At 29.8% G+C, this 22168-nt stretch overlaps 2 protein-coding genes across 3 annotated transcripts in view; one reads left to right on the plus strand and one right to left on the minus strand.

The window, feature by feature from the left end:
* Positions 1-791: 791 nt before the first annotated feature.
* Positions 792-12752, minus strand: LOC107450298 (single-strand DNA endonuclease ASTE1-like). The gene is made up of 2 exons (XM_043053653.2): positions 12469-12752; positions 792-3008 (listed from the first exon to the last, which is right to left on the minus strand). The coding sequence occupies exons 1-2, from the start codon at positions 12624-12626 to the stop codon at positions 1334-1336; spliced, it is 1833 nt and encodes a 610-aa protein (XP_042909587.1). The 5' UTR covers positions 12627-12752; the 3' UTR covers positions 792-1333.
* Positions 3079-22168, plus strand: part of LOC107442506 (dentin sialophosphoprotein) — a 33071-nt gene continuing 13981 nt past the window's right edge. Inside the window, exon 1 of one of the 2 annotated variants that reach the window (XM_071180631.1) lies at positions 3079-3323. In XM_071180631.1, the coding sequence (XP_071036732.1) occupies positions 3200-3323 (124 nt within the window). In that variant the 5' untranslated portion in view covers positions 3079-3199. The remainder of the gene's footprint in view (positions 3324-22168) is intronic. The other variant, XM_071180630.1, reaches the window with a different exon arrangement.

Genomic DNA, 22168 nt, shown 5'->3' on the forward strand with positions numbered 1-22168 from the left:
TTTAATGGATCTAAAAAAATATGAAATGAAAAATATTGAATAGTTTTGAGAAAATAGAAATATTAGGATAATTTCTTTCAGTACATTTCTAAAAGAAATATTAGGAGTTGTCTTGATTTTTAACTCGAGCGCAACGCCTGATGTTAATTAACATATTTGTCAAAATGATATTTCCTTAATATATATCTATGTCCAAGAGAAATGTGAATTTGCAAAGCAAAATCTGTTGTGTAAAATAATAATTTCGATTTGTACCTACACCGGGTGATTCGTCCTATATTATGACAATGTTATGTATTAATAATTAAGAGTCCGATAATATTTTAAATAAATTCATAAATTATATTTGAAAAAATATATTTTACCATGTTATAATGAGGTATAATTTTTAATAAATAAAAGAAATTCCATTATTTTCAATTTCGAAAGTCAAAATTCGAATGAACTAGGTTAATAATTTAATTGAGATTCCCGGCAATAATCAAAATAAAAATTGCCGATAAATCCACGTGTATTTACGTCGAAATCACCCGAATCGGTTGCATCAAAAAGGGGTTAATTAAATCTACGTTGCGGGATTCACGTGGTGTAATAAATAATGCCGTATTAAAAATATCAGGTTTTTCAAATATGAGAAACAGTAGAGATAATTGCCAAAAAATTGATTGAAAAATCGATAGAATTATCGCATCTTATAGTACTCAGGAACGCAATTTAAATTTCCCGTATCATAATAATATCGGGATTTTGAAAAAATTATGTGAAAATCAACAGCAATAACAGCACAAAAATTTCACCAAAAATATTTTATTTAACTATGAATAATATTAACGATAGCCTCAGAAATATATTATCACTGCTAAATAGGAACATTCATAGCACTTGATACAACTACAAAAAATATGAAAACGCAGAAAAATACTAATTTCCATGGGAATAGTTACACAATAACGAAACATAAGAAATAATGAACTGATTAATACATAAAAAAAAAAAACAGTATGAAAAAATAGATGGAAAGTCAGTATGATCATTGCCATGGAATCACAACATAAATTTCGAAACAAAATATAAGCATTTTAAAACTATAAGTTATACAGAAAAAATGAGAACTATTTTACTGAAATAGATGTTTAACTTTAGGGTTTTTATAAAGAAAAATTGTTCATACTATTCCAGTTAATACCGCTGTGTATTTAAATAATACACCTTTAAACTCTCAAAACTTTTCTCTGTATTCTGCAATACAGAAAAATTTTTGATAACACTTCTCAATATTCAAGATAAATGTTGTTTAAATTTATTATAATTTACACAAAAAATGTATTCTAATTTATGCAAATTTGTGCATAAATCCTTCATACATTTCTATAACAGATGTTCTTCCCAATAAACATCTGATGACTGATTCGGCGTTCGGTTTTGATTGAAGTAGATTTGTTAGGTTATAAAGCATTGTCCCGTTTAAAAGCTTGTGCAATGGTGGGGTTTTAAAAGGTAAGTTTAGCAATCTATTCAAAGCACTAATATCATGGATACAGGCCTGAAGTTGACTATAGCTATGAACAATGCTGATATCAAACGGGTTTATCGAGTTTAAAACAGGCTTCTGCAAATATATTTTAAAGTTTTCTGACACTAATTTAATTATTGCTTGAGAGATACAGGTACTCGAATTTATTTGCAAATACATTATAGAAAGCATTAAAGAAGACAAAAATGCTTTTGATGGTTTGGGAGAACTGTGCAAAAGCCAATAATGTATACATCCAAACAATAAGTGTAAATCGCTGTTAATATCCGAAAAAAAATTTCGATCCAGACCCAATACACTGCACATGAAATTTTGCAGTCCATCTTTTTGTATTCTATATATATTTTTCAAATTAGGAACTTCTGTGCCATTTTCCAATTGAGAGAGAAACTCGACAAAAATCGGCTGCGTAGCGGAGGTTGCAGGTTCATATTCTATGATATGACGAAGACAAGTTTCGGCATGCCGTTTCGAGTTTTGTGATCCATGCCGCAAAACTATGCCATAAATTACTTTTCGAATATAACGAGAACACGTGAAAGTAGATGCTTTAGAAAAGTCTTCGATTTGAGGATGCAAAGTATTGCGTTTGGAGGTGATAATATTTAATGGTAAAGTGGTAAGCAGACCTTTGTGAAAGGCTATTTTAAACTCACCTGGAAATGTTTCTCCACAGGGCATGATCAGTGCGGATTGACTTACAATAAGATGCTCCGAGTTATCATGGAGAACTGCATTTAAAATATGAATCATGTTAGTCGGTTTGATATCGTAATCGGATATGGATTTTTCGATTAAGTTTTTGATGTCGCTTCCTACAAAGTTAAAAACTTTCGATTTCGCCTCGGTAAACGTTTGGTTGCGCAGCCACAAGAAAAGGCCCTGAAACCTATCTCTAAAACGAACATTAATAGAGAAATAAAATTGTCTCAAATGGTCATAAGCAGATACGTAATCATTACCAGCTAAAGTCGCTACCAAAGAAATCATTGTTTTATCTTTTAAAGGAAATTTACATAATAATGTGCCCAAATAAAAAATTTTACACAATAAATATTTTTTCTGTGAACCATCCCGAAGAGTTTCGACTTTGACAGCATTATCAATATGAGATAACTTAATAAATCCATAGGGTAAATCATAAATATAAAAGTCACTATCTTCGCTAAGAATTGGGCATTTATAGTGTGTAGCAACGCTGGCTGTTTGGGCGTCCCCTTCGTAATCACATTGAACATACAATACATCCATTTCTGAAAGTATGTTCTTGAAAACTACATAAGAATTTACTGGAAGTACTTTAATCTTTCCATCCTTATCTCTGAGAAGAGTTTTTATTTCTTCAATGCGACGTTGTTGTCTTTGTAAACGCATATCTATTTTAACATCAGTGTGACCTCCATCGAAAATAACGACTGGCGAGATTTGGCACTGTTTTAGAATGGAAAAGTAATTCTGCACATCAGTAGCGAATCTGTAACGATAGAAAATTAATTATTCATAAATACAGGCTGTCTGAAAATCATGAATCTTTTAAGTATATCGTGAAATGTGGAAGAAACAAATTTCTTTTTACTAAACGGGAGAAATAATGATACCAACTACACGCCCAATCTTAACCTCTATTGGTAAGACACGAAATACCCGTCAAAAATCTCTTCTAAGATGAACCCCTTTTTCAATTGTGGACTTGGATTCTTTATAGAAACCTTTATAAAAATATATTATCTTACAGACTTCTTAAATCACAGATGGCGCTGTATTGCAATCGGAGCGGGGAACGAGTCTGGTATGTTTAAAAGTATATTTTAAAGTTATTCTAATTTTTTTTTTTTTTCAGATTTAATTTTAGATACAATACGCATTTTTCGAGGTATTTGAAGCTATATTTTTCAGACTTCTTGCACGTATATGTGGTGGATAAAGCAAGAATAAAAAGTAAACATAAATTTATCCAGTTAAAATTTTTAAAAAATTAAAGCTGAAAATTTTTTTTTTACCGCTTAACAAATTTTTAAAAAATTTATCAAGGGGTAATAAAGTGTGCAGTGTTAAAGAGGTAATTTTTTTAATATTTGAGTTAAAAATCATGTTAAAACTTATTAGTTTTATTTTTAAAAATAAGACCTCTACGTTTTCAAACATAAGTGTTCGATGACTCTTCCCAACCCCCGAAAAAAAATTTTGCAGTCTGACATGGTCAGGGGTCTGTCCAGACATTTTGTGAAAGGTCCGTTTCTGTAAAATTGTGGAAAAAATTACTCGTAATTTGTGAATATGAAATAAACGTTAAGTCACATTCTTTCAACCAGGGTCCGCTTTTGTAAATTTGTGCAATTGAGTTCGTTATTGCAAAAAAAACTTTTTCAAGGAGTTTTTAAATTGTAAAGACATACAAGATTATGCTCAACACTATAAAATTATAATTAAAAAAATTAANATCAAGGGGTAAAAAAAAAAGTGTGCAGTGTTAAAGAGGTAATTTTTTTAATATTTGAGTTAAAAATCATGTTAAAACTTATTAGTTTTATTTTTAAAAATAAGACCTCTACGTTTTCAAACATAAGTGTTTGATGACTCTTCCCAACCCCCGAAAATTTTTTTTGCAGTCTGACATGGTCAGGGGTCTGTCCAGACATTTTGTGAAAGGTCCGTTTTTGTAAAATTGTGGAAAAAATTACTCGTAATTTGTGAATATGAAATAAACGTTGAGTCACATTCTTTCAGCCAGGGTCCGCTTTTGTAAATTTGTGCAATTGAGTCCGTTATTGCAAAAAAAACTTTTTCAAGGAGTTTTTAAATTGTAAAGACATACAAGATTATGCTCAACACTGTAAAATTATAATTAAAAAATTAAATTTTAAAAAATAAACAGCAAGTGCTGCTACTAAATTAGCGATGCAACATATAAATATTTGGTATTTAGCCTATACTGCTAAAAGCAGAATATTCATTTTGGACGAATAAAGGAAGAAACGTCTGCCGAAGACAAAATTTAGTTCGTTTGCATCTGTCTTTCTCCCCCCCCCCCTTCCTGGGAAAGGTTTATTCGATTAACAAAACAATGATAAACAAATTTGTGAAGGGTCCGATTAAAAGATAAATTATTTTGTGAAGGGTCCGTTTTTAAATTAAAATATTTTGTCAAGTGTCCGTTTTTGTGAAAAGATATTTTGTGAAGGGTACATTTTTATGAAAATATATTTTGTGAAGGGTCCACTTTCATGAAAAGATATTTTGTGAAGCGTCCGTTAACGGACCCAAATTTCTTCTAAACAGACCCCTGATGGTTGGCTTTAAGAACCGTATTCGTTTCGCTCTACTAAGTAGATCATACTTGAAATAAGTTCTAGAATAAAATCTTAGAAATTTAAATTATTATTATTTAAAACAAAATCCTCTTTAAAAAATGAAAATTTTTAGAATAAATTATTGAAATATGAATTTTTAATTCGAAGAAAAAGACTAACTACAGAAAACTTGCAGAAACAAAACAATAATAATGTCTTTAAAAATAATTATTATGCTATTAAAGATTCAAACTCTTTTTTTAAAAAAAATATATAAATTTTAGAACTTTGAGCTATCACTGTCAAGTTGTTAAATGATTGTCAAACTATTAGGAAGTTAAAATTGAAATAAATGGCATGCAGTCAAAAAATTTGATAGAGCACACTGTTGATAGGAACCATTCGCTTATAACCTATCAATTCTTCCCAACTTATAGTTAATTTTTTCGGGTATCAGTTATCAAAGCTTGAAAAGAATATTCATTCAGAAATGTATGAATATTAAAGTTTACGCTTTCGTACTTATGACAGCTCTCACACTTGATATTTCAATTTTTTGTTGCCAACGTGAAAATTAAATGAGGGCTTTCTTCGTCGCCGTGTAAGAGAAACATGCATAACGGTATTCAGGGGTCTGTCCAGACATTTTGTGAAAGGTCCGTTTTTCGTGAAATTGTGAAAAAATTACACACATTCTTTCAACCAGGGTCCGCTTTTATGAATTTGTGCAAATAGGGTCCGTTATTGCAAAAAAAAACTTTTTCAAGGTGTTTTTAAATTGTCAATAGATACAAGATTTTGCTCAGCCTGTGAAATTATAATAAAAAAAATAAAATTTTTGAAAATAGTCAGCAATTGCTCTTCTAAATTAGAGATATAGCATACAAATATTTGGTATTTAGCCTATACTGCTGAACGCAGAATATTCATTTCGGACGAATAATGGAAGAAACGTCTGCCGAAGACAAAACTTAATTCGTTTACATCCATCTTTCTTGTTTTCTGCCCTGGAAAGGGTTTATTCGATTAACAAAATAATAATGAAGATAAACAAATTTGTGAAGGGTCCGATTAAAAGATAAATCATTTTGTGAAGGGTCCGTTTTTAAATTAAAATATTTTGTGAAGGGTCCATTTTTATGAAAAGATATTTTGTGAAGGGTCCATTTTTATGAAAAGATATTTTGTGAAGGGTCCATTTTCAGGAAAAGATATTTTGTGAAGGGTCCGTTAACGGACCCAAATTTCTTCTAAACAGACCCCTGATGGTTGGCTTTAAAAACCGTATTCGTATCGCTCTACTAAGTTGATCATACTTGAAATAAGTTCCTGAGTAAAATCTTAGAAATTTAAATTATTATCAACATATTTAAAACAAAATCCTCTTTAAAAAATGAAAATTTTTAGTTAAGAATAAATTATTGAAATATAAATTTTTAATTCGAAATAAACGACAAACTACAGAAAACTTGCAGAAACAAAACAGTAATAATGTCTTTAAAAAATAATTACTAAGCTATTAAAAATTCAAACTTTTTTTTAAAAAAATATATACATTTTAGAACTTTGGGCTAAAACTGTCAAGTTGTTAAATGATTGTCAAACTATTAGGAAGTTAAAATTGAATTAAATGGCATGCAGTCAAAAAATTTGGATAGAGCACACTGTTGATAGGAACCATTCGCTTTCAGCCTATCAATTCCTCCCAACTTCTAGTTAATATTTTTCAGGTATCAAAGCTTGAAAAGAATATTCATTCAGAAATATATGAATATTAAAGTTTACGCTTTAATGCTTATGACAGCTCTCACACTTGATATTTCAATTTTTTTTTGTTGCCAACGCGAAAATTAAATGGGGACTTTCTTTGTCGCCGTGTAAGAGAAACATGCATAACGGTATTGTGTTTAGGATTTTCTAACAAGGCACATTGAAAAGTGAACCAACGTACCCCGAAACCGAGGTGCCTATATCTTCAAACAAGATAGATAAATCAGTTTCATTGAAACAAATTAGAAACTGTATTAAATCTGAAAAAAATTAATATCTAAAATTACTAAAAAACAAAGGTCTTGAAAATAAAAATTTTACCAACTGAAAAAAAATTTAACAAAGAAATAGCTTTTTAAGCTAATATTTGACCAAATAGTATTTTAGACAAGTCTATCTTAAGGTAAATATTCAGTAAACAGAAAATATAATATAATCCATCTAGAGATAGTATAGGGCTGGGCTTTCCCTTACTTTTTGTTGATTTGGATAATAAAGATGAGATAATTCAGCGCTTTTAAAATACTCCACGGTCTAGAAACACAATGAAAGAAAGAATCTTAAAACTGATCGGAAATTTAACAGGTGAACAAAAAATTGATATTAATTCCGCTCCTATTATATAGCTATGTCTTGACGAAAGCACTAAAATCACTAAACCTGCACGTTTAGCTGATTTTGTTCGATATTGCGTAGAAAACGTCATTAAGCAAGAATTAATTGCGCTCAAATCATTGCTAACAACTACAAAGGGAGCGGATATTTGTACGGCTGTTACAAATTCGTTTGCTGAGAAGGAAATTGATTTGAAAAAAATTGTTTCATTAACAACTAATGGTGCTCCAAGTATGGTGGGCAAAAAAAAAAATAATGGTTTCATAAGTTTATTTCAAACAGACGTAGGACTTTCGATTCTTGCATCATTCACTTGTGTGCTAAGAGTGGTTTAACATCTTTAGATTGTGTGTAATGGCGGTAATCACAAAAATAGTCAACATCATTTCGTTGTGGGCTTTGAATTAGCGAAAGTTGCATGCTTTGTTGGATGAAGTCAACTCGGTGTATAATGAATTACGGATTTGCTGGTTCAGTTGAGAGCCGCGGAAACTTGCTTCAAAGATTTGTTGATTGCTTGAAAGAAATCAGACTGTTTCTGCAAAATGAGGGAAGAAAATTGAACAATACCCACAGTTGTTGGATGTTATATGGCGTTTAAAATTTATCTTTTTATAGACATATACCAATGTTTAAATGAATTGAAAGCGAAGATGCAAGGTACAAACAGAACAATTATCGTCATAATAGATCTCATTTGCGATTTTGACGCTAAACTGCATCTTTTCATTAACGATATTATTACAAGAAACTACAAGTATCTGCCAAACACGAAAAAAAATATCAACGATTTAGATAAACATGAGAAACCAGACGAAGAAACAGTCACTGAAGAATTTATTTCTGTAATTGATTCTTCAATCAATGAATCTTCAGCGAGATTTTCTTAGTTCAACGAATTATCGGAACCACTCAAGTTAATTATGTACCCTGACCCTCATTTGATAAACTAAACATGTCCCAATTCGATTGCTTATAACTTGAAATTTTTGAAATGTAGCTGATTGATTTCCAGTCTAGTTCATTATAAATTCAAAAATTTTATGAAACAAAGAAAGTGTTGGAATTAATTGAAACAGAGAAATTAGCAAGCAACATAGGTAAAAATAATAATAACAAAATTTTGGAAAGATGGAATTCGTTACCAGACACATTTTACTGTTTGAAGAAGTTGGGTCGTGCTATTTTAACTATATTTGCATCTACCTATGCCTGCTAGTCATTATTTTCAAAGATGATACCATTAAAGACTCGTTCAGAAACCGTCTGACAGATGACTCCAGTTCAGCATGCATTCTGTTAAAATTAATACCTTACAACCAGGGTTGGGGTTTTGGACGTACTTAACTGGTTTTGGACAGGACACGTGGGTTTTACTGTCTTAAACTGGGTAAAACTGTCCTAAACTGGGTAAAACTGTCCTAAACTGTCTTAAAGTGTCCAAAATCTTGAACTTTGGTAAAACGTAAAAATTCTATAGGTGTAACCATTGTTCACATAATAATTATATGTATAAATAAATATTTGATATTTTTTATGCAATTTACTATAACTTATTAAAAGAAAATAATATAATATAATAGGAAAAGGTTAATAATTTTTGAAGCTTCACAATTCATTGAACAACAAAAGTTAATACCTAACCCTTTAAATATAAATATGCTTTTAATACTGATAAATAATATTTTTGCATAAGGATAAATATGGCAATATTAAAAAATAATAATTTTTCTTAAAAAAAAAACTAAATTTGTTCAAAAATTAACCTTTCATTTTTCACAATATTTTTTTTTAAAAATTTATAATTTCTGCATCACAGGATGATAAAAAAGACATCTATTTAAAAAAAATTGTTTTTAAATATAAATATATCAGTTTAAATTGAAAATACAAAATAACTGAAAAATGTATTAACAGTTTTGAAGGACATAACATCAGTTTCAGTTACTGACACTGGTGATGTATCACCACTATGCTAAAAGAATTGAACATGAATGAAATTAAAGTATTTTTGAACAGTACTATAGATAAATAAACCTGTTTATAACAAACCAAGGACTTAGTCCCTAATATTTTAACCTGTATAGCAAGGCCAAACTTCAGTTATGTACTATTGAATAAGAGGACCAATTGAACTTGATTACTGATAAATCTTCCTTTGTTTAAATTGAAGAGTCAAACAATATTAATAAAACAACTTTTAAAAACAAATATTCTCTAGTATCATTATCAATATGTTATTAGTTATATGTTTATTTTACCTCTTAAATATTGTTCAGATAAAATTGTGACATAATTTGAGTAAAAGGGTTTTGGACAGTTTTGGACAAAGGAGTTTTGGACAGGACGGTTTAAACCGTGGATTAATCCATTCTGTCCTAAACCTTGCCAACCCTGCTTACAACCCTAATATAAGTTATTTGTCATCTAATTTGCAACAACAGAAGTCACACTAATGTTGCTTTAATTTGAATTACGCGTATAACTGAGACATTGCAAAATGTTTTTTTTTTTTTTTTTTTTTTTNAAAGTGTTTTGAGTTGATAGTATTTAATATTATTTTCCCAATAATCACGAAGTCAAAATTATTTGACGGCAAGCCCATGACCTCATTAAACATTTTCTAAGAAAAAATGGTACGTTGACACATAAAGGTGCGCCACCTCTGGTACAGCGTATGTAAGGGAAATCGAGGTTAGAAAACTACTTTTCAGCTTTTTTAATCTTATTAAAAAACTATTTGTGAAATTTGATTTTTCTCTTTAAAGAAAACTGCATAATATTGTCACTTATGATTCGTATTGAAATGTTCCGTTCTTTTCTTTTCCTTAGTTATTAATTTTATAAAAAATATTAAAAAGCGCACCAACGTACCCCAAGGCCGAGGTCCCTTGGTCGACCCCATGAGGTAGGATGAAATACGTAACAAAAATTGCTGAAACAATATTGAAGAGTAAATCTAATTCATTATAGTAATTGCATTTTTAAATATTAATAGATAACTAAAATAGGTCTCAATTATTAAAAAAAATTAATAGGCATTTATTCTTACTATAATTTCATAAATTGAATTTTATTGAGAACAAATTTTCGACACTCTAATTGATTTTCCGTAATGAAATATGATAAAAATAAAAACAATTTAATGCAAATTAAATCCAAAGAAATATCATAAAGAAATTTCATACAACAGCTGTACTATAAAAAGCAACATATTTCCTGAACAGTGTTCAGGAACAATAAAAATCATCTTCATACACCATTATTTATCAACATTTGCTGAACATAGAAAATATTTTTATTCCCATTGAAGCACACAAATTTATTTCATTATAAACATTTATACAATAAAAACACTGATACAGTGTCAAATTCTTTGCCTTTAAAGATTTCGATGTCACTCATATTTCTTAAAAGAGAATATTTGATAAAATTTTATGTATTTTTTTAATTTTAATACAGAGCTAATTTTGTGCAAAATTTTCGGGAGTGTAAGTACAAGATGTTCTGTTTGAAATGTCTATTTTCTTTAATTACCTTCAAAATTGTTTTCTAAATTTTAACAAAGACTGAAAAGCAACATTTTAGACAATCATCAGGGGGGTCTAGACAATTTGTGAAAGATCCATTTTTGTAAAATTGGGAAAAATTACCTCGTAATTTGTGAATATAAAATAAACGTTAAGTCACATTCTTTCCACCAGGGTCCGCTTTAGTGAATTAGTGCAAATAGTGTCCGTTATTGCAAAAAAACTTTTTCAATTAGTTTTTAAATCGTAAAGACGTACAATATTATGCTCAACACTGTAAAATTATAATTAAAAGAATTAAATTTTAAAAAATAAGCAGCAATTGCAGCTACTAAATTCGAGATCAACATACAAATATTTGGTATTTAGCATACTGCTGAATGCAGAATATTCATTTCGGACGAATAAAGGAAGAAGCGTCTGCCGAAGACAAAATTTAGTTCGTCTACATCTGTCTTTCTTTCCTCNCCCCCCCCACCTTTCCTGGGAAGGGCTTATTCGATTAACAAAACAATAATGAATGTAAACAAATTTGGGAAGGGTCCGTTTTTATGAAAAGATATTTTGTGAAGGGTCCGTTTTTCTTCTAAACAGACCCCTGAACTTCGTTATTTAAAGTCAATGAAACTACTTTAGTGTAATATTTGCAAATAAAATTAATAAAATGCAGAATATTTATACATTAACTCATTTTCCTCTCAAATATTCTTAAAGGAAAATAATACATATACGTTAAAAAAAAAATTATAAGTTTAAGTAAATATATGTGCGTTAATATACAAAACGAAGGAAGTTCAAATCGAAAAAACGTTATTTATATTTCTCTACCATTTATTTATTCTTTTAATTTGAATAAAATAGATTACATAAATTCAGAATGAAGCAAAAAAATTCAAATAGGAAGCCAAAATGGAAAGTCAAATTGAAAAATTTTAAGTTTTTTTTTTCAGTTTAACAAACAAAGACTGGAAAGCAACATTTTAGACAAATTTTATTAATTAAGGTTTCTTAACTAATATAACTAATTGTAACTATCAAATTACACTACACTAGTTTAAGGTGACTAAAACTAGTTTCATGTAATTTTTGCGAACAAAAGCAATAAAATGCAGAATATTTAAATATTAACGCTTTTACTTTTCACTTATTCTTAAAGGAATATAATACATATACGTTAAAAAAAAATAATAAGCGCAAGTACACATATGTGCTAATATACAAAACGATGGAAGTTCAAATCGAAAAAACGTTATTTATTATTTCACTACCATTTATTTATTCTTCTAATTTGAAAAAAAAAATAGATTTAAAAACTAGATAAATTCAGAATGAAACAAAAAAAAGTTCAAATAGGAAGCCACAAATTGAAAAGTCTGTGGTTAAAACAAAAACTGACTGTTTACGTCCACGACAACAATAACGAAAAAAATGATTGGATTATGAAATGAAATAAATGGAAAAACAAGAAAGATACGTTACAGGGAAAGAAATTAAAAACTATTTTGAATTTTATAAACAAAACAATAACACGGACAAAACATGAAATCGAAACAGTTTACCATCATTTTACATCGCTTATCGGTCTGGCGATATACAGATATTTATTCTATGGTAAACTGAATCCAAGTTTAGGTGTGTCGGACAAACCGACCAGAGTTTATTCCAAACCTTGCATTAAGAAGTCAATTTAAATAAAAAAGAGAACAGAATTTATTTTTTTTTTACTCACTTGTCGTAGTCTCCTCCAAAAATGCAGTTAGTCTCATTGCGAGTGTATATATGATGAATGAGACTACATCCATCTATAATCACTTGTGTATTCGTTAACTTAAACGATTGGCATACATCGTTTTCTTCAATGAATCTACTTAAGCCTCGTATGCCCATGTTGGATAAATATAAGTAATTTTCTTCGTTTTGTAACAACTCGATAGAAAATAGACCAGAAATCGCAGAAATGGAATCACCAAGTTATTTGGGACTTCCCCTGATGTCTGAACATGAAGTATTTCAACGATGCTTATTGGCTACGGAGAAAGAACGCAGACCACATCTTTAAGGGTCCGTCCATAAATTATAGTGGTTGTAAATTATGGAAATCGTATTCATTCCTTAACCATCAGTAGTATTGAAAAGCTATCGAAAATTAGCGAAGACTGTTAAAATGGGGTTTATAAATTTTTTTTCTTCGAAATTATGGTTAAATAAAAATAATTTCAATTTTGTCAAAAAATCTATCTAAATAATTACCTTTGACCAAACCGGTGTAATAAATAACTATAGTTTAAAATATTTATAATTTTTAAATGATTAATTTGAAATTGAATATGTAAATTTTGTAAATAATTATAATGTAAATTATTTGATTAAAAATAAGTTTAAAAATATTATTATTATATGAACCCAACGCATTTATGATTTAGAAAAAACAATATAAATTAGTATTTTCTTAAAATTAATGAATGCTTACCTTGTAATTTTGAAACGAAATTGTTTTATTTCAAAGTTGGCCTTCTGTCCTGAAAACTTTGACCACTAAACAAGAGAAAAAAATAACTATTTATTCGAAAACAATTTTAACTACATTTTAAACAGTAGTGTAATTTCCAGGTAATGTAAGCAACAGGAAAGGTTATGTAGGCATGAGACAAAACTACCATAAAATGCAGATTTCCACGTTCGTTGCCTGAATACGCGATGTCACGCGGCAATTTTTTTTCCTGCAGTTAGTGCCGATGAAACAGATTATGTGTGTAGCAAGATGCATATTATCATTCAAATATTTTCGAAGGAAATATGCTTTCTCGTGACTATAGCATATGCAATAACATAATGTTACCACAGGTTTATTGTTATATTACTTGCTCTAGTCTAAGAAATTATCAAAAATTAACCCAAACATTTTTCTTAATTCTTTCCCTCAAAGGTGACAAAACATCTACATTTTTCCTCCTCTACTTCTCCCCAACTGCAAAATGACTCTTGATTAGAATTTCCATTTTATAAAATAATTTAATTCATAGTAAATTTTTATTTTGATTTGAAGAAAAATCAATTGTTAAAAAATAAATTATAAGAAATTGTTAAGATTTGCCTTTGACTAAAACTTTTGACGTTTGGCTAATTTTCTGGCTAATAGTTTGAAGTCCTTAGCGCAGACTCTGAAAATGTAATAATTTTTTTTTTCGTTACAGTTGCAGTTTTTTAGGTCATCCGCAATCACTTCCACATAATTTTTAAAAAAATTGCCACATCCTTGCCGCAATTACTTCGGGTTTTCACCAATACGCAAAGCATAAATAAAATTAAAGACGTTTATGTATTAATGATGCATATCATACAAAAGTAATAAGAGTTTACCCTCACTTAAAATTTTACACAGCCATTTTTAATTATGTTTTTAAAATATTTTTCATTTAGTTTGTTGAATATTTTTCTTATTTAATTTAAAGTAAATAAAAATTTCCTCAAACTAAATATCATTTTAAAGATATATATTCCCTTACAATATGAGAGAAAAATAACACTCTTCCTAAAAAACATGCATTAATTTAATTCCAAATAAAGATCAAAGTATCATTTTCGGTGAAAGTGAATACAAAATAAATTGAGTTGACATCTTTACTGGAATATCTCTCTTCGTAGAAAACGAAAAAATTTATAAAATAGGAAAGTGAATTCTCTGTTAGGCTTCAAACTGTATTAATCCGCCTATGAATAAAAATTTTCATCTCTGTAAATATCACGTGAAATGATGAATTCTATTAATTTTTATTCAACCGCCTAATGAATCTGCATTGAATAAGATATTTTCAGTTTATTTTAAACAATGATTCATACTGTTCGCTGATATGAGAAGTCAAGGCTAAATAGTTTCTCATGAATCCTCTTGGCTTTCAAAATATACGTTACTTGTTGATTATTTCGTTCATTCCACGTAATGATTGATTAAAATAAAATTCCGAGCAGAAAACAAAACAAGAATTTTATTGCATATTTAATTTAAGTGAAAGTGAATGATGTTTTTTCTCTTGATTAATGGTGAACGATTGAATCATTTCACATTCACAGTTCATGCGCTCTACTACAAGAGTGGCATTATAAATACAGCAAATATTGCATCCATCTCTGGGTTGCAAATAGAGCATCTATTTTGTAACTAAAATTTTTTTTTTACTTGTAAAATAGATACTTCTGTTCTTACAACTATTTATTATAAAATCGAATTTTTTTAAATATTGCATTAACATTATTATTATTATTTTTTACCTTTCTGCTCAAGTAAAATACTTTATAAATAAAATTTGATTTTCAAACAAATTTAATCGTACATTTTAAGACCATTAAAATTAAAAGAAAGAAATCTTTGCATTTAAGAAAAAAAATAATTTTTTTTTAGCCTGAATAAAATAAATGAATGAAATAATTAATACTGAATGCCCTGAATAAATACACTGAAATAAATAAATTTTTTAACCATAGTATAATTTTCTCACATATTTTCACACACAAAAGAAAAAACATACGAGCTGAGGTTTTTTATAAATATATATGAGGTATGGCTATTAAATTACGAGAACTACGAATAATTAATACTAAGGAATTAGGCATCCGCCGAACATTAATAATCGAGATTTGAAAACTATGGAACATTTTCTACTATTTCTATGCCTACAATGTGTCCCTTGGGAAATAGATTAAAGGATTACTTGATTGAAAACTTTATTCGCTTCCAAAATATATAAGTAGTAAATAACAGTCGGCCTGTTTCAAGCGCTCTAAAACAAGAGCCCATTTTTAAGAGCAAAATGAAAAAAGCAAAAATGATTTTAAATATAAAACGTGAAGTTGCTAACGAAAATTTGAAAAATATAGGTGAGAAACAAAACTAGAAAATCCACAGCAGCCGAGAGATAAAAAATAGAACAACAAAAACCACAGTGGCCGAGAGGGGCAAATCAGTATAAAATCCATTTTCACGTGTTATGGAGATGTGGTGAAGAACTAATGTCGTTAATAAGGGAACCAGCATTCATATGAATTCAGGGCGTCAAGATGAGCTGATGGGATTAGATAAGGAGATAATTTTGCCCTTGACGAAATTGAATTTAATTCAATCTTGTTTTATTCATATGAATGCTGACTCCCTTGTTAACGATATTAGCTCCTCACCGACTCTCCATAGAGCGGGGAAATACATTTTAGCGTGATTTGCCCCTCTCGACCCACGTGGTTTTTCTTGTTCAATTTTGTAATATTCCTCTATGGAATAATGTGGTTCGTTCTCATGGATAACTCTCACTTTTAAGGACAACACTTTTTATTGAAACATACATTAAATTAATATGAAATTAAAGGTAAGTTAGTGACATAATTGGTACTGACTTCACAAGCCAGTTCCGAGAACGCTTCTCTCCTATTTTATTTAATTACTTTTTGCTGGTGAGCGAGTGAAGCGCCCTCTGGCGAAGATGTCCGCACACTACAAATCATTTAGCTTCTTTCTCTCTCGGCTACTGTGGTTTTTCTATTTTTGTTTCTCACCTTTATTTTTTTCATTTTTTGTGGAAACTTTATTTTTTCTTATTCAAATCACTATTGTTTCTTCTCATTCACGTCCGGCAATTCCTAAAAATGGGTGCCTGTTATCGAGCGCTTAAAACATATATATTGTTGTTTCTTAATTATGTATTTTTGAATCGAATGATACCTAACCGCTACAGTTTCTTGGGATTTTTTATATAATAAGTATGGGAATAGTGAGTAAAACATTGGAATGACATCTCTCAGTACTTCAACAAAGAAAAATAGAAGAAAGTAGTTAAATTAAATATTTTTAAAAATTCCTCTAGTGGGATCTATATAAAGAAAATATTTCCAACATTTCAAGGAAGAACTTTCCCAACAATAACCATACTATTTCCTATACCTTCCCCAGAACCATAAGTCAATTCCCCAAAGTCTGTTTTATTTTTATTTTTTTACTTTTTACTTATTCTCTTAAATTTTTACCAGTTTAGACTTTCAACAACAATCACATGAGTTTTCACATTCTCCGTATCAATTTACTTCTAACCTCCGAAAAGAGGGTTTACTCCTTAACCCCTCATTATACCCACATTTCGAATAACCATAATTTTCTTTAAAAACTTTCGTAAAACCACGGCTTTCCATCATTTTTTTTTAAATTTTTGTTATTCAAATAAAGATTCGAATGTTAGTTTTTTTCTTCTCAAATTTATGTTTGTCTTAAATAACAAAAATAGTCTCCCTCCCGATTGTCCCTTCCCCCCCTGAAACCAAACTTTTGAAGGGCATTTTTCGTTTAGTTGGGACGCAATAGCAACGAGTCTTTGGTAAAAATTTATGTATGCACTACAACGATTTTTTTTCTTCGATTTTTAAGCAATTAAAATTTCGAAACTGACTCTTAACACCTCGATACTAATGGAAATTTCACATGAAACTAAAGTGGCAATCTAACAAAGTTTTCTAAAAAAATTGGAAGCAAATTTATCAATTTTAATATAAAATTCACCATTTTCTAATGATATTAATATCCAAGGTTTCATATTTTTAGTTACAATGAATATCATTAGTAGTAATAGTGGCCTGTGCTATAATGTATTCAAGGGCATTCAAGCTTAAAACACTGCACTGATACATAAAGATTAAAAAAAACTTGCCAGAAATTTCCCTTACATATTTCTTGAATATGGAATAAATTATAGATAAAATCATCATTTTGAAAAGCAAGTATCATTCCTGCCCTATCATTCATTGCATGTAAAATCAATGGCCAAACGAATTGTGTAATATTAAGTATACCTTGTATCAGAAAGGTTCTGGGCTTGATTCCCGGACAAGGTTCTTTCATTCTCTGTATTATCTGTCCTTGCTGTAGGAGCAACGTTGACCCTCCTGATGTGGTGCCCCTGAAAGTGCGCCCAGAAAATCTGTCTTAATACGCCTCAATTGACGAAATGTCATCCCAGGTGGGCATTGGAGAAAACAAATTTAGGCCGACCGGACTGAGTAGGTGTCAGGCATGGGCGCCCATAGGGGAGGGCCGAAGGGGCCCGGGCCTCTCCCTAGATTTTCACTAGAGCCCAATCGAAATAGGACAAAATGGAATTTTGGCATTTCTAAAAAAAATGAACACAAAGCCTTTCGATTCGAAGTCCTTTTCAAGTCAACAAAATCCAAATTTTCTAAAGCAATTCAAGGTCATGTTTGCCTTCGTTATCACTTGCTTAGAGGGTGCGCGAAGGGGTCGACCTCTCTCTTATCTGGATTATCTTATAATATCCCTTGAAAGTAGGTTTTCAGAGTCTAATCAGATTCCAATTAAAGGAATGCATTTTCATCCGAATGTGCTTAAACACACAAACAAGGAAAAAAAATTTGAAACTGTGAAAGACCTTTCAAAGTTTTATAATAATGAGAATTTGGAAAACTAAGCTAGAGCCTGGTTTGACATTTGGCGAAAGAAGGAGTTTCACGGGACTTTGATTGAAAATCTATCGGAAACAGAATTTTTTCCATCCATCAAAAATATTTTAATATACTATTTAACAATACCTCCAACAACTTGTACTGAAGTAAGATCACTTATGGTCATAGAGGTCATGAGGCTAGTCAAAACATGGTTAAGAAGTACCATGACTCAAGAAACTTTAAGTAGTTTATGTTTATTGAATGGTCACAAGGACAGAATAAAGGATGTAAATTTAGTTAAATTGGCTATTGATAAGTTTTCAAAAAGCAAAAGAAATGTTCAATTTGCATTTTCAGAAAAAGTTTTGCAATTGAACTGATGATTAAATTCCATTTCTTTCTGCAATATATTTGTAAATAATGATAACATACTGGTTGTGATAAAAAAAAGCTAGAAATAAAAATTTTTATTTAATAATTTTTTGTAAAGTTATTTGATTTTGATCGTAGCATAACATAGAATGTAGAACTGCAGAACATTTCAAGTAAGTTTTGAAATTTCGAAATTTGTACTATGTTGTTTAATTGAAATATTATTTTAGCTAATCGAGCAGTATTTAATGTTTATATTTATTTTATTTCTAGGTCATTGTGTGTTTATAAATGTTGTGAACTTTGGTCTGAATTCCCTGTGAAACAATCGTTTCATACCCCCAATTAAAGATTATATCACCAATAATGTTGTTAAATTATAACTCTTTGATCAGTTTTTAGATTATCAATTTAGTGTATTTAAAAAGTTACAACCAATGTGTTATTGTAATTAATAATGAAACATATGTGTATTTGATTAATCATGTATAATTAAAAGTGAAATTAATTTAAATTAATTAGTTATTCAGCTAATTAAATTAAAAATGTTTAAATAGATAAAATTTCCTTTCATTAACTTTTTAATTTTTATTAGTTATTCAGCTAATTAAATTAAAAATATTTAAATAGATAAAATTTCCTTTCATTAATTTTTTTAATTCATTAAGCTATTTGTCGTTTTCTTTCATGAGTCCCCACCCCTAAATTCAAACATATATGTGCCCCTGGTGTCAGGGAACTAGTCTTGCATCAGAAAGATTATGGGTCCGAATCCCGGGCAAGGCTTCCCGGGTATGTTTTTTCATTCTCTGTACTAGCTGTCTTTACTGTGGGAGCAACGTTGGCCCACCTACTTTGATGCCTGAATTGGCGAAATGCTAACACAGGTAGGCATTGAAAATAAAAATATATTAAGTATACCTCGTCTTGTCTCACTCTCGACTTTTCGTTACGTTTTTTTTATTTACTTATTCTTGTACAAAAAAACGTGAATGGTACGAAAAAAAATAAGAAAGACAAATAATAAAAGATTTTAATCTTATAGCTACTCTAAAAAATATTAAAAAAATTTAAGTTAGGGACTCAGAGAGTTCAGTTCTGTTATTAGATTAGATACCTAGAGTAATGAAATTTTATTTTTAAAAAAAATCAAACTTATTTAATAACATCATTTTTATTGAACTGACAAATAAGCGATTTTCATTCAAAGAAATAAACCTGATTGTGTAATTCTCATTAAAAAAAAACTTGGGATATAATTATTGGAAAAAGATCAACCTTGTATTAAAGTAAAAAAAAAATTCTTTTTCAATTTTTTTACTCTGTTTGATTATTATTTTTACTTCGTATAAACTTTTCATCAGCGTCAAAATAATAAGAGTCATAATCTAAATTTTGATCGCTTAAAAAGTTTTTTAAAAAAATACTTTGCTACTACTGTAATTTGTGACATATACTATATTTAACTATACTATATTTAAAGCATTTCTTTCTTCTTAATTTCCATTTGGAACATTTCTTTCATTGTTTAAAATCAAGAATATCAAAATATTTACAACAATACTTTGGAAAATTGAATCAAGAAGTATACTGTCAGACATTGTTGAATGGTTCTTAATTAAACGTATTTAACGAAAAAACCTTTGTTATCAACAGCAACAATAGATAAAATAAATTTTAACAAATCATTCTTATTGAAGCCATTTTGAGTGAATAGCGTCTTTTTTGACAAATTCTTAAAACTTTGGTAAAATGAGTGAATTATATCGCTTTGCTCTGCTGAATTATTGGCAAAAGCAGCTTAGAGAACATCCGAGACCTTTTCGTAAGTGCTTATATATTTTTTTGTTATTTTAAACTTATTTTATAAGCTGAGCTAAAACATGATTAGGAAGAATCTAAAACTTAATGAAAATTACAAGTCTTTCATAAATTAGTTCAGACAATTACTTTTTTTTTGTGAGAAAGGCCTTATCTAAATTGTAACGATAATTTTTGCTATTATTTGTAAAAGTTTCCAATCCTTTTTAATTAAAGAATAAAAATTCTTTGATAATGTCAGTTTTAACACAAAATTAAAATATTGAAATGAAGATATAGAAGGAAATTTATGAGCAAAATGTATAGTTTCTACTTTTCTGGGTAAGATCCGAGAGTACGTAGAATCCACGCTTACGGTAAAGCGTACGTTACACCTTGGCGCTATTTTGAACAATATCGCCAATGCCGAAAGGACGCATAGGCGTTTGTCCAAATTCTAAAATGCAAATGCAAATTGGATAGAAAACAATAAAGGCCTGGTTTCTTAGGACAGGCCGGCTAAGCTTGAACGACGACTGACGACCGAATCAACTGCAGTTGGATTGCAGCGTAACGTTAACGACAGAAGCAATGGCGGACAACATCCAACAGAGCATTGAAATCAGCCAAGATATTTATTTTAACATTAAACATAGCTTCTTCTTCCTCTTCTTCTTCATTTAGCTAGGCTATAATGTGTTTTTTCTGGGACAAAGTCATTATTTGTTCTCTAAAGCACTGGTCAGCAATAACAAAATCAATACAAATTCGAAATAAATATTTGTTTACGTTATTAACGCGTGCGCAATGTGAGATCATGTCTGCGTTAGACCGACTGCTCACGCTGAGCTTACAAAACAGTATTTTGTTGGCGTCAGCGGTACGTCAACTTCCGTTGACGCCCAGAGAAGGCGCTTGTCTTAAGAATCCAGGCCTTTACCCACCGAATCTACTACAGACTGCAAACTTTTTAACCCTCTAAATAAAACATCGCCAATGTCACCAAGTTCCTCGTATGACGTATACTAGGATTAAGCCCTTTTATGCAGAGCCCCTGAATTAGACATGCCGACTTATCATCCATTTTTGGAGCAAAGAGCTAACATAAGCACATAACATAATTAATACTAACATAACGTTAACTTGCGAACTTGTTTGCTCCAATATTGCTTGATAGGTCAGCTCCGATAGTATAAGAGCCTTACTTTTATGTAAATAGTGGGAAAAATATGCTTGAGAGTGCCCCTTAGCGAAATTGGCGACTTATGTTTGGCGCCATACTTGTTTGTCCGGAACGCCGTGATAACCCACAAACAGGACATTTATATCTATTTCTAATTAAACCTTCATTAATACACCAGTCAATCTTTGTTTTTTTTCATTGTTATTAAAATCGTACAGAAACTTAAGATTTATCTTATTGACAGTATTCATTTTTAGTACCAGAATCAAAAATAACCTTACCAGCCGGTATCCAAAGTAGAACTAACGGATCTCTGAAATTACATTTAAAAACAACGCTAAATTCTTAACCAATCAGAATCACGATTAAAATCTAAACCAATCAGAATAACGATTGGTTTTCAACATCGCCCAGCTTGGCGATCAACCTCGATCACAACTTGGCGGGGGCACCCTCAAATATAGTCTACCCCAAAAACGAATTAATTTTTTATGATATCAATTTCTATTTCTATATAATTTTTTATGGTATCAATTTCTATTTCTACATTGCTACAAAAATTATCGTCTTCGCTTAAGAAAAAAAAATAGAGCGTGGAAAGAAGAAGAAAAACTTATTATAGTAATACTTGTTCCTT

Source organism: Parasteatoda tepidariorum, chromosome 5 (assembly GCF_043381705.1).
Source record: "Parasteatoda tepidariorum isolate YZ-2023 chromosome 5, CAS_Ptep_4.0, whole genome shotgun sequence".
In the NCBI taxonomy this organism is placed as follows: Eukaryota; Metazoa; Arthropoda; class Arachnida; order Araneae; family Theridiidae; genus Parasteatoda; species Parasteatoda tepidariorum.

Coding starts and splice junctions, on each gene's coding strand:
- LOC107450298 (XM_043053653.2), bottom strand. CDS start 12,626: ATGGGCATACGAGGCTTAAGTAGATTCATTGAAGAAAACGATGTATGC. Junction 3,009..12,468: donor TTTGGAGGAGACTACGACAA/GTGAGTAAAAAA, acceptor CTATCGTTACAG/ATTCGCTACTGATGTGCAGA.